The sequence below is a fragment of the Pristiophorus japonicus genome, chromosome 17 (genome assembly GCF_044704955.1).
Source record: "Pristiophorus japonicus isolate sPriJap1 chromosome 17, sPriJap1.hap1, whole genome shotgun sequence".
Taxonomy (NCBI): Eukaryota; Metazoa; Chordata; class Chondrichthyes; family Pristiophoridae; genus Pristiophorus; species Pristiophorus japonicus.
The window spans coordinates 43,061,233-43,088,694 of NC_091993.1; the positions used below are offsets into that span (position 1 = coordinate 43,061,233).

The 27,462-nt window shown below is 46.9% G+C and overlaps 1 protein-coding gene across 9 annotated transcripts in view; it reads right to left on the bottom strand.

Moving 5' to 3' along the window:
- Nucleotides 1–27,462, bottom strand: part of arnt2 (aryl-hydrocarbon receptor nuclear translocator 2) — a 576,442-nt gene that overhangs the window by 102,560 nt on the left and 446,420 nt on the right. For all 9 annotated transcript variants that reach the window (XR_011587457.1, XR_011587456.1, XM_070858690.1 and 6 more), the window contains one exon: nt 6,933–7,101. Coding sequence is in view for 7 of the 9 variants with exons in the window: in XM_070858690.1 (XP_070714791.1) it covers nt 6,933–7,101 (169 nt within the window). In the remaining 2 variants the exon portion in view is untranslated. The remainder of the gene's footprint in view (nt 1–6,932; nt 7,102–27,462) is intronic.

Below are 27,462 nucleotides of genomic sequence, written 5' to 3' on the forward strand. Positions count from 1 at the left end.
GGTAACATTACAAACCACAGTAACAACAGCAAATACACCAATGAAATTGCTCATTTTCTGGATTTTGTTTGTCTATCATGTTGTTTCCTCATCCAGCTACTACACAGGTTATGCTTAAATTGTATAATACTTTGGTTAGGCCACAGCTGGAGTATTGCGTACAGTTCTGGTCGCCGTATTATAGGAAGGACGTGATTGCACGAGAGAGGGTGTAGAGGAGATTTACTAGGATGCTGCCTGGAATGGAGAATCTTAGTTATGAGAACAGATTGGATAGGCTGGGTTTGTTCTCACTGGAATAGAGGAGATTGAGAGGAGACCTCATTGAGGTGTACAAAATATTGAGGGGCCTGGACATAGTGGATAGTAAGGGTCTATTTCCATTGGTGAAGGGGTCTATTATGAGGGGGCATAGTTTTAAGGTGGTTGGTGGAAGGTTTAAAGGGGATTTGAGGGGGGACTTATTTACGCAGAAGGTTGTGGGAATCTGGAACTCGCTGCCTGGAAAAGTGGTGGATGCAGAAACCTTCACCACTTTTAAGAAATAGTTGGATGGGCACTTAAAGTGCAGTAACCTGCAGGGTTACGGACCTAGAGCTGGTAATTGGGATTAGACTGGATGACCTTTTATTAGATGGAGGCAAGCATTCCCTATGCCTTCTTGACCACCTTATCCACCTGGCCTGCTACTTTCAGGGATCTGTGGACAAGCACTCCAAGGTCCTTTTGTTCATCTGCACTATTAAGTGGCCTACTACTTAATGTGTATACCCTTTCCTTATTACCCCTCCCAAAGTGCATCACCTCACACTTCTCTGAATTAAATTCCATTTGCCACTGCTCTGCCCACCTGACCAGTAGATTGATATCCTCCTGCACCCCATGACTTTCCTCTTCATTATTAACCACACAGCCAATTTTAGTGTCGTCTGCAAAATTCTTAATCATACTCTCAATATTCAAATCTAAATCGTTGATATATACTACAAAAAGCAAGGGTCCCAATACTGAGCCCTGCGGAACCCCACTAGAAACATCCTTCCAGTCACAAAAAACATCCATCAATCATTACACTTTGCTTCCTACCTCCAAGCCAATTTTGGATCCAATTTGACACTTTGCCCTGTATCCCATGGGCTTTAACCTTCATGACCAGTCTACCATGTGGGACCTTATCAAAAGCCTTGCTAAAGTCCATATATACTACATCGTATGCACTACCCTCATCGACCCTCTTGATTACCTTCTCAAAAAATTCAATCAGGTTAGTCAGACACGATCTTCCCTTAACAAGTCCGTGCTGAATGTCCCTAATTAATCCTTGCCTTTCCAAATGCAGATTTATCCTGTCTTTCAGGATTTTTTCCAATAATTCTCCTACCACTGAGGTTAGGCTGACAGGCCTGTAATTACTCGGCCTATCCCTTTCTCCCTTATTAAACAAGGGTACTACATTAGCAGTCCTCCAATCCTCCGGCACCTGCCCAGATCCAAAGAGGACTGGAAAATGATGGTCAAGGCCTCTGCTATGTCCTCTTTTACTTCGCTCAACAGCCTGGGATGCATTTCATCCGGGCCTGGGGGCTTATCTACTTTCAAAGCTGCTAAACTCCTTAATACTTCCTCTCTCACTATATTTATTTTATCCAGAATATCAGACTCTTCCTCGATAGCTGTATCTTCATTGCCCCTTTCCTTTGTGAAAACAGATGCAAAGTATTCGTTAAGTATCCTCCCAACATCTTCCACCTCCACACAAAGATTACCTTCATGGTCTCTAATAGGCCCTACCCTTTCTTTCGTTACCCTCTTATTCTTAATATATTTAATATACTTAATATATTGAATGGCGGAGCAGACTCGAGGGGTCGTGTGGACTACTCCTGTTCCTATTTCTGATGTTCTTATATGGGGATAGTGCAGGCAAATGGAGTCAAGGTCGAAGATCAGCCATGATCGCATTGAATTCTGGAGCAGGCTCGAGGGCCGAATGGCCTACTCCTAATTCTTATGTTCTAATTTACAATCTTCCAGCGATTGAGGGGCAAGGTGGAGGCCCCGACCCGCGTGAGAACACCAGCAGCAGGTCGGGGCCACAAAAGGAGCGGAGTTGCGGCAACCTGGGAGCAGCATGGAGGCCCCGGGGAGCAGCGTGGAGGCCCCGGGAGCAGCGTGGAGGGAGCAGTGCGAGTTGGTGCAGGAGAGCGATGGCAGCGAAGAGTGATGTCATCAAGATCCAGGTTGGTGATTGGTGCGTGGGCAGATACAGCAGGAGCGGCGAGAGACTGTGGAGGGATTTGATTGGGGCCCAGGAGAGGTGCGAGTTCGGGGCCAGGGGCCCTGGGGCAGTACGAGCCAGCTCACACTGTGATATGTGTGCGCACTAGGCCCGTGCAACAGAGCAGGTCTCTAGTCGCCTTGAGTAATCCTTGCCACTGGACCAGACCTAGCTCTGTCAAGCCCATGTGGTGGCTGGTGTGCAACGGCCACCGCACATTAAAAAAATCCACGCACAGGCATCTTCCACCCTTCAGGATGTAGTTCAGGACCTGGAATATTAGGTCCTACATTGAAACACCTGTGAACTCATCCTTTTTTGGCGTGGAAGCATGTCATCCTTGCTTCGAGGGACTGCCCATGATGATGATGATGACTACAGAGGTAAAAAAAATAATATAAAAACAAATAATTCATAAAAAATAATTAAACTTACCCAGAAATTACCCTAAGTCCTGTTGGAAATCAGTTAAATTAGTTTAGCCCCACAGGTGCCACCATCTCTCAGGTGCCTCGGACTTGAGTATTGTTCCCTTCCTGTATTGTTCCCATCTTCCTTGCATTGTTAAGATGGGTCTTTTCTGCTCGATATTTTTGGGGGCATTGTGTAGAACCTCACTGTGCCTCTACCCATCATCCTGAGGGAGTGCTGCACTGTTGGAGGTGCCGTCTTTCAGATTAGACATTAAACTGAGTCTGCGCCCTCAAGTGGATGTAAAAAATCCCATGGCACTATTTCAAACACAGGAGTTCTCCCCGGTGTCCTGGCCAATATTTATCCCTCAATCAACATCATTAAAATGGATTTTCTAGTCATTATCATATTGCTGTTTGTGGGACCTTGCTGTGTGCAAATTGTCTCACATGTTTCCTATATTACAAGTGAATACACTTCAAAAATTACTTCTTTGGACATAAAGTGCTTTGGGACGCCTTGAGGCTATGAATTTGCTATATTATTGCAAGTCTTTCTTTCTGTCTGTCTATGGTTGTGGTGCGGGGTATGGTGTGTGGTGCGTTGCGGGGTATGGTTGTGGTGTGGTGTGCTGTGTGGTATGGTTGTGGTGCGTTGTGCTGTGTGGTGCGGTGCGGGGTATGGTTGTGGTGCGGTGTGATGTGTGGTGCGGTGCAGGGTATGGTTGCAGTGTGTGGTGTGGTATGGTGTGGTTGTGTGTGTGGTGTGGTGTATGGTTGCAGTGTGGTGTGCTGTGTGGTGTATGGCGTGTGGTGCGTTGTGCTGTGTGGTGCGGTGCGGGGTATGGTTGTGGTGTGGTGTGCTGTGTGGTATGGTTGTGGTGCGTTGTGCTGTGTGGTGCGGTGCGGGGTATGGTTGTGGTGTGCTGTGTGGTGCGGTGCAGGGTATGGTTGCAGTGTGGTGTGGTTGTGGTGTGTGTGGGGTATGGTTGCAGTGTGGTGTGGTGTGTGGTTGCAGTGTGGTGTGCTGTGTGGTGTATGGTTGCAGTGTGGTGTGCTGTGTGGTGTATGGTGTGTGGTGCGGGGTATGGTGTGTGAAACGGTGCGGGGTATGGTGTGCGGTGCGATGCGGGGCATGGTTGTAGTGTGATTGTGGTGTGCAGTGATATGTTTTGTTCTTGCTTTATGACTCCCTAACAAGCATGCCTAAGCAGCAATCCTCTCAACTCCCTGCTGCTTCCCCAACCCTTGCATCCTTTCTTTCATGTGTGTGTGATCCACCACTGGGGCATAGAAACATAGAACATAGAAAATAGGTGCAGGAGTAGGCCATTCGGCCCTTCGAGCCTGCACCGCCATTCAATGAGTTCATGGCTGAACATGCAACTTCAGTACCCCATTCCTGCTTTCTCGCCATACCCCTTGATCCCCCTAGTAGTAAGGACTACATCTAACTCCTTTTTGAATATATTTAGTGAATTGGCCTCAACAACTTTCTGTGGTAGAGAATTCCACAGGTTCACCACTCTCTGGGTGAAGAAGTTTCTCCTCATCTCGGTCCTAAATGGCTTACCCCTTATCCTTAGACTGTGACCCCTGGTTCTGGACTTCCCCAACATTAACAAGAACATAAGAATTAGGAACAGAAGTAGGCCATCTAGCCCCTCGATCCTGCTCCGCCATTCAACAAGATCATGGATGATCTGGCCGTGGACTCAGCTCCACTTACCCGCCCACTCCCCATAACCCTTAATTTCCTTATTGGTTAAAAAATTCCCTTATTGGTTAAAATAAGGGGCAGCCTCTCCTTGCCAGATCCCAGTATTCACCTCGAACCCACTACCTATTGCTTACCATTTTGCAGTGTATTCTGGGCTTTAAAAATAGAAGAGATGGGAATTAAACAGCAAGATCAAGGAACATATTTTAGAGCCAGACAGTGAGCTGATACATAGTGAAGCAGATCTGTGCAACAATGAGAAAGAGGGTAAGGAAAAGGTTCATAGACAAATAGACACCGCACTGACATATCACAGTGTGGGTTGGCCCGTGCTGCCCCGGGGACCTCGCCTCTTCTGGGCCCCGAACTCACAGCTCTCCTGGGCCGCGATCACATAATTCTACAATCTCTCACCGCTCCTTCGCCTCGGCCTCACCGCTCCTGCTGTACCTGCCCACGCTCCAATCACCGACCTGGGTTATGGTGACGTCCAATCCAGTCGCCCTCTTCACCGCCGTCACCCTCCTGCACCAGCTCGCGCTGCTCCCTGGAGTGGCGGCCCTAACCTTCGAAGGAACATCTGCGGCAGGTTGGGGCCTTAAAAGGAGCAGCGAGCGGTAGCCTGGGAGCAGCGAGGAATCAATTACAGCACATGTAAATAGATGCCATTATCTATTTTTTGTTCGTGATGACTGACAGAAACAGAAAGTGATTCTGGGCCTTCTGTACAAATAGGGTGTTCAGTGCCTCCCTCAAGACCCTATTCCCCCAGGCTCCAAACACCAGCGTTGTATTGGGATAGAGCTGCAATTTGACTGCTTACATTAAATGCATGATTTGGCAAGAGTACACAATCTTTAGCAACAAGCTGACACAACACAATGATGTACCAACATGCTGTGTCACAGGGCAGCAGGAGGTAATGTCGGCTCCCTCCCAGCAAATTCCTGATGTCAAGCATGCCCCCACCAAGCATCAGCCAAGCACTTTCAAACTGGGAGGGAGCACAGAATCACTGGGCGATTTATGTTAGGCTGCTCTTGCACCCGAGATGAACGTGTCTTAGCAGCAAACCTAAGAGCAGAATTATTGGCCTGTCCTCTCAGCTTGGCAACAGGGAGCAACATGAAGAGACCAAGAGAACTTTTGAAAAACAAATGAATGGGGCTGGGAAGGAAAATAAATTAGATTGTAATATGCGATTTACTGCCATTTAAGCCTCAAATTACACCTCATTTGACAATTCGTAGATGAGCATCTATTTCCTCTCTAATTATTGTAATATCATCTCTGGAAAATTAATAAGATAAATATTAACTTTCATAACTCAATTATTTTATAATCACAGCATCCAAAGTTCCAAAAAAAATGGAAACGACAATGTCCCATTAAGATTTTTTTGACATTGATGGCTTTCCGAACCCAATATAAAAGCAAGTCCTGCCCACAGAACACCATCGAAATTTTAAATCAATCCCTGGGAAAGAAAATGGAGGTAGCAGCACTGAGCCCAAAGTGACTCCAGCAACATTTGGTGTCTGGAAGGTGTCTGGATTAGAAGAATAAAGAGGAGCCAACAATCTTTCCCTTCTTTATTTGATAGGTTCTCCACACACTGATGAAGACATACCAAGTTGTACCCTCAGGGTAAGAATGATGAATCACTTTATATCGGGCTGACACTCTGTCAACCACAGCGTTGGCTGGAACCAAATGAGAGTAATGCAAGGTGCTAAGGATGCTCTGCTTCCTGCATTACACATGCTGCTAATTGGTGCCATCGTGAAAAGGCACTTTCATTTCATTTTTCAATCTTTTTCAAGGGGGACCCTCCATAGAAACTGACAACACAGAAGGAGGCCATTCAGCCCATCGTGCCTGTGCCAGCTCTTTGAAAGAGCTATCCAATTAATCCCAACTCCCTGCTCTTTCCCCATAGCCCTGCATTTTTTTCTTTTTCAAGAATATATCTAATTCCCTTTTGAAAGTTACTATTAAATCTGCTTCCACCACCCTTTCAGGCAAAACACTGGAGTCAGTTCTACATTATATGGGCTGGGACTCCAGATAAATTTGACAATTATGAAATACTGAGCGAAGAGGCACCTCTAGTGGGGTCAGCAATACTTGAGGATGGTCTACATAACATGTAAACCCACTCGGCCATAAAGCCACTTTTATTCACCATTCCCCACAGGTGCCAGTTGCTGATGCAATGGGAGAATTTCTCAGCATCGCTGACAGTAATCAACAAGTAGCTTAGGTTAGTGGCATAATAATGAATATGAAACTCTACAGCAAAAAGATATTGTGAAACAAAGCTGAATCCCTGGGGGAAAAGGCAAATTGGTATTTTGGGGGCAGAGCTTGCCGATCATGTGGACTATGGCATCACAGACAAGTCATGGGGTTTCTCTTCGACTCACTCCCAATCTTTGACCCATTGTTGGTCAAACCCATTGATCGGGGAAGATGTCCAGAAACATCACTCTGGTCATGATTAGTGTAGGTTCCTACTTACCAAAAGTAGCGGATCGATTTGCCAGACTGGTGTAAGAAGGTCCGCCTGGTGAAGATGTAGACACAGGACTGGAGAGGGGACTGAAAGTAGATGGGTCCGCTGGGAATGTGTGACTCGATCCCATGGCGAAAGGTGGTGATTGAGGCTTTCCGGACTGGGATGCTACTTGCTGCAAGAGGAGATAATGCCATTTTAATGTGCAATTACCGCAAATCTAAACAAAAGTAAGGTACTCGGCACAATTTTCTTTTGTTCATTCAAATAAAGCCCTCAATATGTAAATATACAGAACATTTTAGCAGTATGTTACTGTGAAAGCTTACTAAAGCTGGAAATGGAATACCAACATGAAAAAATTCTAACTGAACATATTAGAGGTGCTGGTCATTCAGAAGATCAAAACAACACGAGCAATAGATAACCACATGCAGATATCACCATGTTCCAATTTTAAAATAAACTTTTCAACATTTAATACAAACCTGATCCAGGGTGCTGAAATAGCACGCATAAGAATTTCAATCCCATATTGTAACACGCCACATTTTTCATAAATGTAGCATTATGTTTGGTATACAACCCATTTTAGTTTTTTTTAAAAATGCTGTTATTTTATTAATAAGGCATGAGGGAGTATCAGTGCTCCAGTACTAGATGCCTTCTGCCAATAAGCAAGCTGAGAACTGTCCTTTTGTCCTGTAGTTTCCGAGCCGAGGCTTGCACTGCTAGTTACGAATAAATCATAAGGGAACATTAATCCTCCAGTTTGTTTTTATTATAGATTTGCTCAAATTTCTCTTTTTGTTCTATATTTACTCTCCCGTGCTCACAAGTACTGAATTGTAGCACCAGCTTGGTCCGGATTCAGCACAGAACAGGGTCAGACCTGGGATACTCCTGGTTTGTTGAGTTCGGTTCCATACTGGGTGTGCATGCTGCTTTTAGCGACTAAAAAACTTCAGAATTGAACGTATAGATTTTCAAAAGGAACCTAAACATTTGTAGAGAGCTAGATCCTTCCCAGTTTTGATAAATTCTGAAGAAGCATTGTTGAAATATTTCTTCCCCCTTCCCCCCCCCAAACCAAAAGCCTATGCACCAAACAGGTTGGCCGTGGCCTGACCATGGCTACATTTGGCCATGTCATTAGCATAGCCCAATTGTACCCCTTTTTTTGCAGACGGATATACAGGCAAAACAGTAGGGTTTCTGCTGCTCCTATTTCTTAGGTTATTATCCTCCTTCCTTACTTGTGAAGCAAGAAGAACGAGAACTCACCAGTTAGAATTCTGACAGCTGGTGGCAGTACAACTAACCATCCAGTCAGCAATAAAGATCCACGTTAGGCTCTACTTACATCCGAGGTGCCAATCTGTCTCGGGTAATCGGGGCACACAGCTATTGAGAAATGCTGCCATTTTGTTGCCATGGAAAAGACAAATACAAGCATGAAACAAATAGGGAAAACCCTACTGCTTTGCCAATGTCATATTTCAGCAAGTTTTTTTTTTAAGGTGGTACGAGGGGGTGTGGAGCTCGGTTTACCCCAGTGTGGCGAACCTCGGGCTGATCTAGAAGCAAGTACAGAGCCCCCGCTAATCTGGTCTGCTACATAATCAATCGAGTGCTCATGGCTCCAGATCAGCTCCCAAATGGGTTTCAAATTCTGGTCCCCACAGAAGTGAAAGGAGCTGCTCCAATAATGTACTTAACACTTTGCCACAATAGACATTGGAGTAGCAGAGAAAGGGAGACCCAAAACAGTGGGTGTCACACAACATTGAGAGTTGATCCAATTAATTTCATTGCTATATATCATTTTCAAATAGAGATTGAGGAAGTAGTTTGAAACTTTCCATTTCCTGTAATGATGGCGAATCCTTAAATGCAAATGTTTATTTTGTGGTCATTTTTGGCAGTTGTGCTGGATGTGGATTATAAATTGTGAAATGAATGTAGTGTGAAGACATTCTATGCATTGGCTCTATTCATACACCATTGGAAAGCTTTTTGTATGTAAATAGGATTGTGATACATCTGTGAAATCATATTTTTTTTATTTAAAATTGTCTCAGGTCTTAGAGAAAACATTTTTTAAACAGGTTGTAATAATTTTGGCAAGGCAGAGGTTACTAATCCTATGTAATGTAGAATGCTCAAACACTAATTGCCTGTTGATTTTCTCCTGCTTTAATGCTAATATCAACCAGATGACAGAATTATATCCTTTGAATTAAGGATGATCTTGACAACAACAACTTGTATTTATACAAAAACATAAGAACATACAAATTAGGAGCAGCAGTAGGCCATTCGGCCCCTCGAGCTTGCTCCACCAATCAATGAGATCATGGCTGATCTTCTACCTCAACTCCACTTTCCTGCACTGTCCCCATATCCCTGGATTCCCTTAATATTCAAAAACCTATCGATCTCTATATTGAATATACTCAAAGACTGAGCCTCCACAGCCGTCAGGGGTAGAGAATTTCAAAGATTCACCACCCTCTGAGTGAAGAAATTTCTCATCTCAGTCCTAAATGGCCAACTCCTTATTCTGAGACTGTGACCCCTGATTCTAGACTCCCCAGCCCGGGGAAACATCCTCCCTGCATCTACCCAGTCAATGTAAGAATTTTGTATGTTTCAATGAGATCATCTCTCATTCTTCTACACTCTAGAGAATATAGGCCTTGTACTCAATCTCTCCTCATAGGACAATGCCCTCCATCCCAGGAATCAGTCTGGTGAACCTTCGTTGCACTCCCTCTATGGCAAGTATATCAGTCCTTAGGTAGGACCACCAAAACTGTACACCTTCAACATAGTAAAATGTCCCAAGGCGCTTCACAGTTATAATGCAAAGTATTTGACACCAAGCCACATAAGAAGAAATTAAGACAGATGACCAAAAGTTTGGTCAAAGAAGTAGGTTTTAAGGAGCGTCTTAAAGGAGGAAAGAGAGGTAGAGAGGTTTAGGCAGGGAGTTCCAGAGCTTAGGGCCTAGGTAACAGAAGGCACGGCCACCAACGGTTGAGTGATTATAATCAAGGATGCTCAAGAGGGAAGAATTAGAGGAGCGCAAACATCTCGTGGGGGGGGGGGGGGGCTGGAGGAATTTACAGAGGTAGGAAGGGGAAATGCCATAGAAGAATTTGAAAATAAGGATGAGATTTTTGAAATTGAGGCGTTGCTTAACCGGGAGCCAATGTAGGTCAACGAGCACAGGAGTGAAGAGTGAGTGGGACTTGGTACGAGTTCGGACACGGGGCAACCAAGTTTTGGGTCACCTCAGGTTTACGTAGGATAGAACGTGGGAAGCCAGCCAGGAGTGCATAGGAATAGTCAAGTCTAGAGAAAACAAAGGTGTTGATGAGGTTTCAGCAGCGGATAAGTTGAGGCAAAGGCGGAGACGGGTGATGTTACGGAGGTGGAAAAAGATGGTTTTAGTTATGCCGCGGATGTATGGCCAGAAGTTCATTTCAGAATCAAATATGATACCAAGGTTGCGAACAGTGTGGTTCAGCCTCAGACAGATGTTAGGGAGTGGGATGGAGTCAGTGGCTGGGGAAATATCTGCTCAACCAGAACTGGATGTCGGACAAGCAGTCTGACAATTTAGAGACTGTGGAGGGCTAGAGAGAAGTGGTAGTGAGGTAGAGCTGTGTGTCGTCAGCATACATGTGGAAACTGATGCTGTGTTTTTGGATGATGTTGCCAAGGGGCAGCATGTAGATGAGAAATAGGAGGGGGTCAAGGATAGATCCATGGGGGACACCAGAGGCAACGATGCGGGAGCGGGAAGAGAAGCCACTGCAGGTGATTCTCTGGCTACGATTAGATAAGAATGGAACCAGGTGAATGCAGTCCCACCCAGCTGGACAGTGGTGGAGAGGCACTGGAGAAGGACAGAATGGTCAACCGTGTCAAAGGCAGCAGACAAGTCAAGAGGATGAGGAGGGATAATCTGCCTTGGTCACAGTCACAAAGGATGCCATTTGTGACTTTGATGAGAACAGTTTTGGTACAGTGGCAGGGGCGGAAACCCTGATTGGAGGGATTCAAACATGGAATTGCGGGAAAGATGGGAACGGATTTGGGAGGAGACATGTTCAAGGACTTTGGAGAGGAAAGGGAGGTTGGAGATGGGGCGGTAGTTTGCAAGGACAGAGGGATCAAGGGGTTTTTTTTGAGGAGAGGGGTGATAGTATCTTAGGAGAGAGAACCGTTAACAATGTCAGCTAACATGGGAGCCAGAAAAGGAAGTTGGGTGGTCAACAGTTTGGTGGGGATAGAATTGAGGGAGCAGGAAGTGGGTCTCATGGACAAGATGTGCGCAGTGAGGCCATGAGGGGAGATCAGAGAGAAAGTGGAGAAAGATGTGAGATCAGGGCCAGGGCAGGGGGGGAACCTCAGAGGAAGATTGACCTGGTGGGATCGGGGAAGGAAGGGAAGTGGCAAAGGCGGCCGAACAGATGGTCTCAGCGCTAGAGACAAAAATGTCCATGAACTCCTCACACTTGTTGCCGGAGGTGAGGGTGGAGGAGACAGGGGAAAGGGGAGAGTTTAAGAAGACGGTTATCAGTGGAGAATAGAAGCCGGGGTTTATCTTTGCATTCCAGAATGATTCTGGAATACACAGCATTATCAGGTCCAGAGGATCCGATAATGCGGTGTGTGGTCCAGCAAGATCTAGCGGTGAATGGCTAAACCAGTTGTCCGCCATATCCGTTCAAGTCTGCGTCCCTTGGACTTAAGGGAGTGAAGTTGAAGGCCGTACCAGGGGGAACTGCCAGGGTGAGAGAGAGAAATTTTTTTAATAGGAACTAGGGAATCAAAGGTTTTGGTGAGGGTGTGGCTGAGCAGATCGGTAGCTGCAGTAATGTCATGGTGAATGGAGGACTAAAGGCTGGACAGTTGGGAGTTCGTAAGTGTAGTTGTAGCAGAGTTGGGAGAGTTTTTTTCCAGGGGCGGACACAGAAGGATAGGGTTTGGGAGGGGGAGGGGGGGCGAAGGAGGAAGTGAGTGGAGAGCGATACGAGGAAGTGGTCAGAGATGGCCTTATCTGCGTTGACGCGATGGGAGTGGCGAGGACACGAGAGATGGCAAGGTCGAGGGGGTGGCCATGCATATGGGCTGGGTGTTTACATGGAGGGAGAGATTAAGGGAGGATAGGAGGCTAGTGAACTCAGAGGAGAGAGAGCATGATGAATTAAGATGGCGGTAGAACTCACCGAGGATGAAAGTTGCCCAGTGCAGAGGCTGAGGGAGGAAAGTAGAGAAGATATCACGGTAATAAAACTGTTATAGTACTTGGGTGGGTGATACTTGACAGACCATTCACTGGAACATTTAGGGTCAGCTTACTTTTCAAGATCTGCTGCCACTTGTCTCCCGCCCTCGCCTTTCCTGAGCTCCTGGTTAAGGAGGAGTGCCAGGCTGTGTTAGTGGCACTGACCTGCACTGGACACAGACACAGGCTGAATCACACGCCCAGGCCCACAACCTTCCCTTTACATCAAACTGGTACCACACTTATGGATCTTAAATGTTCACTGAGCAAAGCAGCTGGAATCTTACTTTATCACAGGACAGTACTTTTCTCCCAAATCATGCCAGCTTGTATTCTCAAGCATGGCTTTAACCCATCAAAGCCTTGGCCAGAGGCAAGAGCAGAACTCCACAGACCCACAAACTATCTATATTATTAGCATTCTAGGATTATACTGGTATAGATCTTGTGTAAGGATAGACTTTCAAAAGTATTTGCAAAACACATGATGAGTGTACGCTGGAAAAAAACAGGCTTAGGAAGCAATTAGACAATATTTCCCCAATTCTTTTGCAATATATTTTAACCACATTTTCCTTATACAGAGATCAAACGAACAAATATACGCAAACCCTGAATGTCAACATATGTAGCAAGTAGTTTAGCAGTTTTTCCCATTGCAAACTGACGTAAGTCAGACTCTTTACTAAATCGTTATTGCCAAAATCAGAAATGATCATGAACTGTGCCCTATTTATGTCCACTCTATTTGCTAGAAACAGTTTACAGACAGTAAAATCTTTCCATAATTGCACAACACTGGGTATGATTACAATTAAGTCATAAAATAACTTGAGCACTGATCATGCACCCATTGTGGTTGCAATAATTTAGATCCAGTAAAGAGTAGGCACGTTTTTATTTTAATGACAAGGAAGCTATTTGTATCTGACAGACCACAATACAAGTGTTAGCATTGACTGCATTCAGCCAGCAATCTATGCATTTAATGTAGTGGGCTGGCTGGGGAGCCCATTCAGCTTGGCTGATAGGAACTTAGAGCTCCAGCAGCCATTAAAAGGGGCCACATTCCCACGTTTAGGCGATTTCTGACTATACTGCCACGGGGAAGGGGGGTAACGAGACCTTGGTGTAATGTGTGTTAAAAATGGTACTACTGAGTTCACCTCCACTCTCAAGGGGTTAAATTCACACAACAGCAGCGCTGGAAGACATAGATTAAGATTCAGAGGGAGTGTCTGAACCAATAAAGGGTACTTTGGACCCTTCAGTGATCGTTCACACCTATTCTGGTTGAGATGCGCCAATTCACTTGAGCTCAACAGAGGCACCTGCTGTGGTCACTTGATGTGATTCTGCTTCAGAATCAATAAAAAGCAGAGAAAAGAAACTTAGTCAGCGTCAGTATGGCCAAAGGTTACAAGAAGCCGCCTGAGCTGGGAATTAAGATATAGGTCAGTTTTCCGAGCAAGGATGTGACCCAAAAGGAAATAAAACAGGATGTGAATATACCTTCCGCTATTCGGGATAGTTTAGTTCTTTTGTTGGTTTGTGTTGATACAGGAAGCATTGCAGCAGACGTTTATAAAAGTCTGGAATTATTACTTTCATTCAGTCATATACACTCTGCAAAGCAAACTAGCTTCTTAATTTGCCATTGGCCTCATCTTACCAGGGGTGTGCATGTAGGGGCAAGGTATCCAACTCAGGAACGCGAGGGGCATGGCATCCGCTAACAGGACTGACTGATGCTACTGACACAGAGATAGTATCTATAGTGCTCACCCATACAGGCCCAGATTCAGATGCTGCACCTGGAACTTGTCTTGGATGAAGGATTGCATAAACTTGGCTTCAACTCCCTTGAATTTAGAAGATTGAGGGGTGATCTGATCGAGATGTTTAGATGTTAAAAGGATTCAATAGAGAAACTATTTCCTTTGGTTTAACCATTCACCACCGCCAGATCTGGCTCGAACACATAAAACATTATCAGGCCCTACTCTTGTCTACAAAAACTGCTCACTATTCCAGGATCATTCTCGAATGCAAACATAACCCCCAGCTACTATTTTCTACCGCTAACCGTCTCCTTAAACCCTTCTCCCCACCACACTCGCCTCCAACAAGTGTGAGGAGCTCATGGATTTCTTTGTCTCAAAGATTGAGACCATCCGATCAGCTGCCTCTGCGAGTTCCCTTCCATCACCTAGCCCACAGGGCCAACTTCATAAGAACATAAGAAATAGGAGCAGGAGTCGGCCATACGGCCCCTCGAGCCTGCTCCGTCATTCAATACGATCATGGCTGATCCGATCATGGACTCAGGTCCACTTCCCTGCCCTCTCTGTAACTCCTTATCATTCAAGAAACTGTCTATTTCTGATTTAAATTTATTCAATGTTCCAGCTTCCACAGCTCTCTGAGGCAGTGAATTCCACAGATCCACAACCCTCTGAGAAGAAATTTCTTATCAGTTTTAAATGGGCGGCCCCTCATCTGAGGCTCCCACCTGCCCCAGCTCTAAACTCACATCTTTCTCCAGTTTCTCTTTGATCTCCCCTCTTGACCTCTCCACGCTCATCTTGTTCATGAGACCCACTTCCTGCTTCCTTGACCCTATTCCCACTAAACTGCTGACCACCCAACTTCCTTTTTTGGCTCCCATGTTAGCCGACATTGTTAACGGTTCTCTCTCTTCAGGTACTGTCTCGACATCTCCTTCAAATCTGCCGTCATCACCCCTCTCCTCAAAAAAAACTACCCTTGACCCCAATGTGCTTGCCAGTTATCGCCCCATCTCCAATCTCCCTTTCCTGTCCTTAGTACTTGAACGTGTTGTCGCCTCCCAAATCCGTGACCATCTTTCCCTGAATTCAATGTTTGAATCTCTTCAATCTGATTTTCACCCTTGCCACAGTACCGAAATAGCTCTCATCAAAGTCATAAATGATATCCTTTGTGACTGTGACAAAGGTAAACTATCCCTCCTCGTCCTCCTGGACCTGTCTGCTGCCTTTGACACAGCTGACCACTCCATCCTCCTCCAATGTCTTTCCACCATCGTCCAGCTGGGTGGGACTGCACTCGCCTGGATTCATTCCTATCTATCTAATCGTAGCCAGAAAATCTCCAGCAACGGCTTCTCTTCCCACTCCCGCATCGTTGCCTCTGGTGTCCCCCAAGGATCTATCCTTGGCCCCCTCCTATTTCTCATCTATATGTTGCGATCTCATCCGAAAACACAGCATCAGTTTCCACATGTACGCTGACGACACCCAGCTCTACCTCTCCACCACTTCTCTCTACCCCCCTCCATGGTCTCTAATTGTCAGGCTGCTTGTCTGACATCCAGTACTGGATGAGCAGAATTTTTTTCCAATTAAATATTGTCTTTGGTCCCCGCCACAAACTGCGTTCTCTAATTACCGACTCTATCCCTCTCCCTAGCATCAATCTGAGGGTGAACAAGACTGTTCACAACCTAGGTGTTATATTTGACCCTGAAATGAGTTTCCTGCCACATCCGCGGCATAACTAAAACCACCTTTTTCCACTTCCGTAACATTGCCCACCTCTGCCTCTGCCTCTGCCTCAGCTCTTCTGCTGCTGAAACTCTCATTCATGCCTTTGTTACCTCTGGACTTGACTATTCCAACTCACTCCTGGCTGGCCTCCCACATTCTACACTACGCAAACTTGAGGTCATCCAAAACTCAGCTGCCCGTGTCCTAACTCGCACCAAGTCAAGATCACCCATCACCCTTGTGCTTTCTGACCTACATTGGCTCCCGGTTAAACAACACCTCGATTTCAAAATTCTCATCCTTGTTTAAAATTACTCCATGGCCTTGCCCCTCCCTATCTCTGTAATCTTTTTCAGCCTCACAACCCCACAAGATGTCAGCGCTCCTCAAATTCTGCCCTCTTGAACATCCCCCATTACAACTGCTCAACCATCGGTGGCCGTGCCTTCAGCTGTTTGGGCCCAAAGCTCTAGAGGTCCCTCCCTAAACCTCTCCGCCTCTCTTTCCTTCTTTAAGATGCTCCTTAACCAAGCTCTTTATTCCTGCCTTAATTTCTTCTTCTGTGGCTTGGTGTCAAATTTATCTGTTTTGTCTTGTAACACTGCTGTGAAACGCCTTGGGACATTTTACCACGTTAAAGTCGCTATATAAATAAAAGTTGTTGTGGTGGGGGAAATCAAGAACGAGGGGACATAATCTTAAAATTAGAGCTAAGATAGTAGAACTCTGGAATTCTCTCTTCCAAAAGGCAGTGGATTTTGGGACAACTGGAGCTCTCAAGACTGCGATTGATATATTTCTGTTGGGTAAGATATCAAGGGTTATGGACCAAAGGCGGACAAATCGAGTTGAGGTACAGATCAGCCATGATCTAATTGAATTGCGGAACAGGCCCGAGGGACTGAATGGTAAGTGAAGCAAAATGTCAGCGAAGGGCACCATCTCAGGAGAGTGGTCCAACAAGCCAAACACTAGGGGAAATGCACTCAGCATTCATGCAGAGGACCTGACCTGGCTTCCAATGCAAAAGTTGCCAAGTAAAGCTGACCATTAGTTTCTTCGACCAGGTAGCTGTCCAAATATGCATTCTACAGTGTGCTTCCTCATAACCTATTAGACATTTACTGCTCCCCATCCACAATATTCCTACATCCCGACAGCCCTTTGAAGCCTCATCTAATATGGTCGTACTGCAAGGCACAAATACAAGGTGCAACTTTCATCTGAAACTGTTATTACATTGAAAGCTTAAAAGGGCCACCCAAAGGAAATCCTGTGAACACAATCTATATGTTTCCACTTGTGGGGGAGACACTAGGGGCCATAAGTATAAAATAGTCACTAAAAAATCCAACAGGGAATTCAGGAGAAACTTCTTTACCAGTGAGTGGTCAGAATGTGGAACTCGCTACCACAGGGAGGAGTTGAGGCAAATAAGAAATGCATTTAAGGGGGGGCTAGATAAACACAAGGGAGAAAAGGATAGAAGGATGTGTTGATAGGGTGAGAAGAGGAGGGGTGGGAGGAGGCTCGTGTGGAGCATAAACACCGGCATTAAAGAGTTTGGCCGAATGGCCTGTTTCCATGCTATACATTCTGTGCAATCTAGTTGCATTCCCATCACAGGCAGCCTTGCACAACAAAGACCACATCATATTCATTTGTCCTCTTCTAGTTTTCTACCCTTGTCTGACTTTACCCCATGTGAGCCAATGCCATTCCGCAGGCACTAGGGCCCCTCCACTACCTCACCAAGTCGCCATTGTTTAAATGTGAACCTCGTCAGTGCACACCGGCAGGCTAGCCCACAGCGAGGGCCACGACAACCAACTCTCAGCGGATCCTCACCTGATGCTCTTCTCCAGTAGCAGCCACTAACTTGGAACCAGACACAAGAACTCTGGCTGATTCTTTTCCCTGGTTCAGCCCAGTGGTACTGAAGCCAACTGTAGCATCTAGCCAACTTGGCTGAGATCTAATAACCAGTACAGACTGGGCATTAAACTTAGGAGCTTCCTAGTCTATCCAGCGACTCAGGTCCAGTCCGACTAACTGCAGCATTGGGAGAGCATGACCGTTTTAATTTATAACATGTCTCAGTGTACACTGGTCTTGGCTTACAGCAGTAGTGCAAGAGGCTGATGGAAAAAGTAGTTTTTCACAGGCAGAAAGATTTCCACATGTGCTCACATTGTTTTCAACGAGTATCGCAGCCATATCCACACTACAGCTGTAAAAATACATCTGTACTTTTCCAGAAATGAGTGACTGGAGTACTTTGAAGCCAAAAAATCTGTCTTTTCTAATGCGTAAGTTAAGGTTTATACAGTGCAGCACAGGCTGCCCACTGAAAATGAGACAGTGCGTCAATATTCTAATCATTAATGCCTTTATCGATATTCTCAGTGGTATCTAGTTCATTGCAATGTTTCTTGTATTTCATCAAAATCTTATTTTTGTAATATTAATGATGAAGATCGATCTTGGAAATGAACAAGAGAAATAGCTCTGTTGATCAGATGACCATATTGACTAAGGGACTTGGCTCATGATAGGAATAGATATAAATGCAACAATTCTAGCAACAGCCTTAATGCACAAGCTATTCATGAAGTTACAGGTCAGGCCCGATGGGAAAATCTGGCTCCATATTATCGTGAATAGAGAATGATGTAAATTCTTTAAGGCTTTAGTAATTTTGTTAAAAACTTTTTCAATCCAATGTTTTTCACAAATAGAAGCTTAATTAGCAAGTGTTTGTTCCACAGCATCTAAAACTGAAGCGTCTTTTTTACACGACCTAGAAATGTTATCTGCTCTAACTTGAAAAAAAATAAAATATTGAGCTGAAGGAGTGCGACATTTTGAACTACAGTTTATTTAAAAAGAGCAAGTGTGCTGCTCCTCTTGGCTCAGCCTCAAACGTCACTGCCAGGAAATGGAAACATCTTTTCTATGTTATCTGAAGGCAGTTTCCATGTATTTTACACTTTGAAGTGGCAAAGAGAACTCGGATCAAACTCAAACTCGACTGAAACATGTGCTGTCACCAGGAGCCACACAAAGGATCATTGGAGTGATCTCAAGCCAGGAAATTCGAGATTTCTCCGAACCAAGGGCCCAAGTTTCGGGTGGAGCAACTAGTTTAGTTTGGAGTATCTTAGAAATTGCAATTCTCGGCACATAGTTTGCTCCAGCTCTTGTGAGTTAGCTTAGGTTCATTTTAGTTCAGGTATTTTTTTTCAAAAGGGGGTGTGTCCAGCCACTCAGGCCTGTTTTGCAAGTTTCGGCAGCGAAAACTTACTTCAAATTAACTTAAAATGGAGTAAGTGTCCACTTTTGTAAGTTCTGAAAAACCTTACCTAGAGTTAAGTTTAGTGCAGGCACAGCCAGAGACAGCGGGTGGAAAGCATTAAACACAAAGGACACATCAACATCACAATGGGAGGGGGGGGAAGGGAAGTTAGAGGATTTTCCATAAACACCTTAAAGAAACAAAGCACATTTAAAGCACCAAGCACTAAACAAAGCACAAAAAGTAATAAGCAATTAATTAATAAAAAATAGAAGGAACTCTGCACCTAAAGCACCAAGACCAAAGTAATAAGCAATCAATCAATAAAAAATAGAAGTCCTACCTTTATGTGAAGGGAAGGTGTCTCTGTCAGTGTCTCTCTCTCTCTCTCTGTCTGACAGTGAGAGGGGGGGGGAGTAGTGTGTGTGGGGGGGGGGGGGGAGTAGTGTGTGTGTGGGGGGGGGGGGGAGTGTGTGTGTGTGGGTGGGGGGGGGGGAAGAGGGTGTGTGTGTGTGTGTGGGGAGGGTGTGTGTGTGTGTGTGTGGGGAGGGGGGGGGTGTGTGGGGAGGGGGGGGTGTGTGGGGAGGAGGGGGAAGAGGGTGTGTGTGTGTGTGGGGAGAGTGTGTGTGTGTGTGTGTGTGTGTGTGGGGAGGGGGTGTGTGTGTGGGGGGAGGGGGGTATGTGTGTGGGGAGGGGTGTGTGTGTGTGGGATGGGGGTGTGTGTGTGGGGAGGGGGGGGGTGTGTGGGGAGGGGTGTGTGTGTGGGGGGAGGGGTGTGTGTGTGGGGGGAGGGGTGTGTGTGTGGGGAGAGGGGGGGGTGTAGGGTTGTGTGTGTGTAGGTGTGTGTGTGTGTGTGTGGGGGGGTGTGTGTGTGGGGGGGTGTGTGTGGGGGGGGGGGTGTGGGGGAGGGAGGTGTCTGTGGGGGTGTGTGTGTGTGTGGAGGGTGTGTGTGTGTGTGTGGGGGTGTGTGTGTGTGGGGAGGTGTGTGTGTGTGGGGAGATGTGTGTGTGGGGGGGGGGTGTGTGTGGGGGTGTGTGGGGGGGGGTGTGTGTGTGGGGGAGGGAGGTGTCTGTGGGGGGTGTGTGTGTGTGTGTGTGTGTGTGTGTGTGTGGGGGGGTGTGTGGGGGGGTGTGTGGGGGGGGTGTGTGTGTGTGTGGGAGGGGCGGGGAAGTGTGTGTGTGTGTGTGTGTGGGGGTGTGTGTGTGTGGGGGGGTGTGTGGGTGTGTGTGTGTGTGTGTGGGGGGGGGGGTGTGTGTGGGAGGGGCGGGGAAGTGTGTGTGTGTGTGTGGGGGTGTGTGTGGGTGTGTGTGGGGGGGGGTGTGGGGGTGTGTGTGTGTGTGTGTGGGGGGGGGGGGTGTGTGTGTGGGAGGGGCGGGGAAGTGTGTGTGTGTGTGGGGGTGTGTGTGGGTGTGTGCGGGGGTGTGTGTGTGTGGGGGTGTGTGGGGGGGTGTGCGTGTGTGTGTGGGGTGTGTGTGTGTGTGTGTGTGTGTGTGTGTGTGTGTGTGTGTGGGGGGAGGTGTGTGTGTGGGGGGGTGTGTGTGTGGGTGTGTGTGTGGGGGTGTGTGGGGGGGGGTGTGTGGGTGTGTATGTGTGTGTGTGGGGGAGGGAGGTGTCTGTGGGGGGTGTGTGTGTGTGTGTGTGTGTGTGTGTGTGTGTGGGGGGGTGTGTGGGGGGGGTGTGTGTGTGTGGGAGGGGCGGGGAAGTGTGTGTGTGTGTGTGTGGGGGTGTGTGTGTGTGGGGATGTGTGTGGGTGTGTGTGTGTGTGTGTGGGGGGGGTGTGTGTGTGGGAGGGGCGGGGAAGTGTGTGTGTGTGTGTGTGTGTGTGTGGGGGTGTGTGTGTGTGTGTGGGTGTGTGTGGGGGGGGTGTGGGAGGGGCGGGGAAGTGTGTGTGTGGGGGTGTGTGTGTGTGTGGGGGGGGGTGTGTGTGGGAGGGGCGGGGAAGTGTGTGTGTGTGTGTGGGGGTGTGTGTGGGTGTGTGGGGGGGTGTGTGTGTGTGGGGGTGTGTGGGGGGGTGTGTGTGTGTGTGGGGTGTGTGTGTGTGTGTGTGTGTGTGTGTGTGTGGGGGAGGTGTGTGTGTGGGGGGGTGTGTGTGTGGGTGTGTGTGTGGGGGGTGTGTGTGTGGGGGTGTGTGGGGGGGGGTGTGTGGGTGTGTATGTGTGTGTGTGGGGGAGGGAGGTGTCTGTGGGGGGTGTGTGTGTGTGTGTGGAGGGTGTGTGTGTGTGTGTGTGTGTGTGTGTGGGGGTGTGGGGTGTGTGTGTGTGTGTGTGTGTGTGTGTGTGTGGGGGGGGGGGGGTGTGTGTGGGAGGGGCGGGGAAGTGTGTGTGTGTGTGGGAGGGGCGGGGAAGTGTGTGTGTGTGTGCGGGAATGTGTGTGCGCGCCCCGGGGAGACTCCGCTGCGGCACACCACACTCAAGGATGACCGGAGAATTCCCCGGTAAGATGTCGGCGCACTTTTTTTCCCAGACAGGTCACGTAAATCTCAGAGGTGCGCCGTTTTCCCCAGCATCGGAAATTTGGGCTCATAACCTTATATGTTTCGATAAGATCACCTCTCATTCTTCTGAATTCCAATGAGGAGAGGCACAACCTACTCAACCTTTCCTCATAAGTCAACCCCCTCATCCCCGGAATCAACTGAGTGAACTTTCTCTGAACTGCCTCCAAAGCAAGTATATCCTTTCTTAAATATGGAAACCAAATCTCTACGCAGTATTCCAGGTGTGGCCTCACCAATACCCTGTATAGCTGCAGCAAGACTTCCATGCTTTTATATTCCATCCCCTTTGCAATAAAGGCCAAGATTCCATTGGCCTTCCTGATCACTTGCCTGCATACTAACCTTTTGTGTTTCATGCACCAGGACCCCTAGGTCCCTCTGTACTGTACCACTTTGCAATTTTTCTCCATTTAAATAACTTGCTCTTTGATTTTTTTCTGCCAAAGTGCATAACCTCACACTTTCCAACATTATATTCCATCTACCAAATTTTTGCCCACTCACTTAGTCTGTCTATGTCCTTTTGCAGGTTTTTTGTGTCCTCCTCACACATTGCTTTTCCTCCCATCTTTGTATAGTCAGCAAACTTGGCTACATTACACTCAGTCCCTTCATCCAAGTCGTTAATATAGATTGTAAATAGTTGGGGTCCCAGCACTGATCCCTGCAGCATCCCACTAGTTACTGATTGCCAACCCGAGAAGGAAACATTTATCCCGACTCTCTGTTTTCTGTTAGTTAGTCAATCCTCTATCCATGCTAATATATTACCCCCAAGCCCGTGAACTTTTATCTTGTGCAGTAATCTTTTATGTGGCACCTTGTCAAATGCCTTCTGGAAGTCCAAATACACACATCCTCACACTGTATCCTCGCACTGTATCCTTACACCATATCCACCCTGTTCGTTACATCCTCAAAGAATTCCAGCAAATTTGTCAAACATGACTTTCCCTTCATAAATCCATGCTGACTCTGCCTGACTGGATTATGCTTTTCCAAATGTCCTGCGACTGCTTCTTAATAATGGATTCCAACATTTTCCCAATCACAGATGTCAGGCTTCTGGCAATCTCGCTGACGGCTCTTCATTACGGTACAAAGTTACACGGGTGTTATTATTTAGGGGCTCAATAAGTTGCTGTAATGTAGGAGTGGGAATAAACAGGTCATTTTTGAGATGGCAGGGTGTAACTAGTGGAGTGCCACAAGGAGCGGTGCTTGAGCCTCAGCTATTTACAATCTATATCAATAATTTAGACGAGGGGAGCGAGTGTAACATATCTAAGCTTGCTGACATACAAAGCTAGGTGGGAAAGTAAGCTGCAAGGAGGACACAAAGAGGCTGCAAAGGTATACAGACCGGTCAAGTGATTGGGCAATAAGATGGCAGATAGAGTATATGTGGGGAAGTGTGACATTATGGTTGGATGAATGGAAAAGCAGAATAATTTTTAAAAAGGTGAGACACTAATAAAAATGTTGGTATTCAGAGGGATTTGGAGGTCGTTGTACATAAATCACAGATGTTAACACATAGATAGAGCAAGTAAATGGGATGTTAGACTTTATTGCAAGAGGGTTGGAGTATAAGAGTATGGAAGTCATTCTGAAATTATATAGGGCTTTGGTGAGACCGTACCTGCAGTACTGTGTACAGTTTTGGTCTCGTTACCTAAGGAAGGATATACTTGCCTTAGAAGAAGTGCAACGAAGGCTCCCTCGATTGATTCCTGGGATGGAGGGGCTGTCATATAAGGAGAGATCAAGTGGAATGGGCCTATACTCTCTGGAGTTTAAAAGAATGAGAGGAGATCTCATTGAAACATATAACATTCTGAGATGGCTTGACAGGGTAAATACTGAGAGGTTGTTTCCCCTGGCTGTCGAGTCTAGAATTAGGAGTCATAGCCTCAAGATAAGGGGTCGGCCTCAGGACTGAAATTATGAGATATTTTTTCACACAGAGGGTTATGAATCTTTGGAATTCTCTACCCCAGAGGGCTGTGGATACACAATTGATGAGTATATTCAAGACTGAGGTCGATAAATTTTTGGGAACCAAGGGGATAAAAGTGAAGTTCAGCCATGGTCTTATTGAATGGAGAAGCAGGCTCGATGGACTGTATGGCCTACTCCTGCTATTTCTTATGTTCTATGCACAGACAAAATTAAATTGCATTGAAAGAGTAGTCTATCCAAAGGAAATTATTTTAAAAGCAAATAGTTTATCAAAATGGCTCCAAAGTTGAAACATCAATAACAACTTGCTTTTATATAGTGCCTAATTTGGAAAAATGTCCTAAGATTCTTCAGAGGAGTACTTAAAAAAAAAAGTTGCATATAGTTTGTTGGAAGAGGAAGTCCCTGACTTCAGAGGAGATTCCTTCTTCAGATTGACTATTTGGCTGATCTATAACACCTTCACATTATTTAGGGCATATGTACAGATAAACGGAATCCAGGCAGATATATTACAAATCAGGTGTTTCAGATATCATTAAAATATCTCTTTACTTATCCACGGCCTTTGGACAAGAGCTGGTGGGCAGGTATTTCATAACGCCACTGTCAGAATGAGACTACATTGAACAAACTGCTGCGTAAGCACATTTTCTTTCAGTATATTTAATCAAACTGTTTGAAATATCCCACAATTTAAGCAATTGGGGAAAAATAATTTTATACTACCCAAAATTCCTGCCAATAATGTTTCCACTTTATAAGCAATTTCTATGGGGAGCGATAGGTCGCTGAAAAATATAGTGAACCCTCTGGAGGAATCACATTTGCAAAATGTGATCCTGAATTTAGTCATTAGTGTAATAAACAGGCACATCTTGAGGTTTGACAGCAGTCCTAAGTTGTGGTCATTCAACAAATGCAGCGATTATGAGCACAAAAAACATAGACATAGAAACATAGAAAATAAGTGCAGGAGTAGGCCATTCGGCCCTTCGAGCCTGCACCACCATTCAATAAGATCATGGCTGATCATTCCCTCAGTACCCCTTTCCTGTTTTCTCTCTGTACGCCTTAATCCCTTTAGCCGTAAGGGCCATATCTAACTCCCTCTTGAATATAGCCAATAAACTGGCATCAATAACTCTCTGTGGCATGGAATTCCACAGGTTAACAACTCTCTGAGTGAAGAAGTTTCTCCTCATCTCAGTCCTAAATCGCCTACCCCTGTCTGGAGTAAAAATAAAACTGGGAAGGTGGCTCAACCATGGCTAACAAGGGAAATTAAGGATAGTGTTAAAACCAAGGAAGAGGAATATAAATTGGCGAGAAAAAACAACAAACCTGAGGACTGGGAGAAATTTAGAATTCAACAGAGGAGGACGAAGGGTTTAATTAAGAAGGGGAAAATAGAGTATGAGAGGAAGCTTGCAGGGAATATAAAAACTGACTGCAAAAGCTTCTATAAATATGTGAAGAGAAAAAGATTACTAAAGACAAACGTAGGTCCCTTGCAGTCGGATTCAGGTGAATTTATAATGGGGAACAAAGAAATGGCAGGCCAGTTAAACAAATACTTTGGTTCTGTCTTCACAAAGGAAGATACAAATAGCCTTCCGAATGTATTAGGGGACAGTGGGTCTAGTGAGAATGAGGAACTGAAAGATATCCTTATTAGGCAGAAAATTTTGTTGGGGAAATTGATGGGATTAAAGGACGATAAATACCCGGGTCCTGATAGTCTGCATCCAGAGTACTTAAGGAAGTGGCCCTCGAAATAGTGGATGCATTGGTGATAATTTTCCAACAATCTATCGACTCTGGATCAGTTCCTATGGAGTGGAGGGTAGCTAATGTAATGCCACTTTTTAAAAAAGGAGGGAGAGAGAAAGCGGGTAATTATAGACCGGGTAGCCTGACATCAGTAGTGGAGAAAATGTTGGAATCAATTATTAAGGATGAAATAACAGCGCATTTGGAAAGCAGTGACAGGATTGGTCCAAGTCAGCATGGATTTCTGAAAGGGAAATCATGCTTGATGAATCTTCTGGAATTTTTTTGAGGATGTAACTAGTAGAGTGGACAAGGGAGAACCAGTGGATGTAGTGTATTTGGACTTTCTAAAGGCTTTTGACAAGGTCCCGCACAAGAGATTGGTGTACAAAATCAAAGCGCATGGTGTTGGGGGTAATGTACTGACGTGGATAGAGAACTGGTTGGCAGACAGGAAGCAGAGAGTCGGGATAAACGGGTCCTTTTCAGAATGGCAAGCAGTTACTAGTGGGGTGCCGCAGGGCTCAGTGCTGGGACCCCAGCTCTTAACAATATACATTAACGATTTGGATGAAGGAATAGAGTGTAATATCTCCAAGTTTGCGGATGACACTAAACTGGGTGGCGGTGTGAGCTGTGAGGAGGACGCTAAGAGGCTGCAGGGTGACTTGGACAGATTAGGTGAGTGGGCAAATACATGGCAGATGCAGTATAATGTGGATAAATGTGAGGTTATCCATTTTGGGGGCAAAAACACGAAGGCAGAATATTATCTGAATGGCGGCAGATTAGAAAAAGAGGAGGTGCAACGAGACCTGGGTGTCATGGTACGTCAGTCATTGAAAGTGGGCATGCAGATACAGCAGGCGGTGAAGGTGGCAAATGGTATGTTGGCCTTCATAGCTAGGGGATTTGAATATAGGAGCAGGGAGGTCTTACTGCAGTTGTACAGAGCCTTAGTGAGGCCTCACCTGGAATATTGTGTTCAGTTTTGGTCTCCTAGTCTGAGGAAAGACGTTCTTGCTATTGAGGGAGTGCAGCGAAGGTTCACCAGACTGATTCTAGGGATGGCTGGGCTGTCATTTGAGGAGAGACCGGATCAACTGGGCCTTTATCCACTGGCGTTTAGAAGGATGAGAGGGGATCTCATAGAAACATAAGATTCTGACGGGACTGTACAGGTTAGATGCGGGAAGAATGTTCTCGATGTTGGGGAAGTCCAGACGAGGGGGGGGCGGGGGAAGAGAGAGAGCGAGAGACTGGGGGGCGGGGGAAGAGAGAGAGCGAGAGACTGGGGGGCGGGGGAAGAGAGAGAGCGAGAGACTGGGGGGCGGGGGAGAGCGCGAGAGACTGGGGGGCGGGGGAGAGCGCGAGAGACTGGGGGGCGGGGGAGAGCGCGAGAGACTGGGGGGCGGGGGAGAGCGCGAGAGACTGGGGGGCGGGGGAGAGCGCGAGAGACTGGGGGGCGGGGGAGAGCGCGAGAGACTGGGGGGCGGGGGAGAGCGCGAGAGACTGGGGGGCGGGGGAGAGCGCGAGAGACTGGGGGGCGGGGGAGAGCGCGAGAGACTGGGGGGCGGGGGAGAGCGCGAGAGACTGGGGGGCGGGGGAGAGCGCGAGAGACTGGGGGGCGGGGGAGAGCGCGAGAGACTGGGGGGACGGGGGAGGGAGAGCGCGAGAGACGGGGGGGGGAGAGCGCGAGAGACTGGGGGGGGGAGAGAGAGACTGGGGGGGAGAGAGAGACTGGGGGGAGAGAGAGACTGGGGGGGGAGAGAGAGACTGGGGGGGGGAGAGAGAGACTGGGGGGGGAGAGAGAGACTGGGGGGGGAGAGAGAGACTGGGGGGGAGAGAGAGACTGGGGGGGAGAGAGAGACTGGAGGGGGGAGAGAGAGACTGGAGGGGGGAGAGAGAGACTGGGGGGGGAGAGAGAGACTGGGGGGGAGAGAGAGACTGGGGGGAGAGAGAGACTGGGGGGGGAGAGAGAGACTGGGGGGGAGAGAGAGACTGGGGGGAGAGAGAGACTGGGGGGAGAGAGAGACTGGGGGGGAGAGAGAGACTGGGGGGGGAGAGAGAGACTGGGATGGGGGGAGAGAGAGACTGGGGGGGAGAGAGAGACTGGGGGGGAGAGAGAGACTGGGGGGGGAGAGAGAGACTGGGGGGGGAGAGAGAGACTGGGGGGGGAGAGA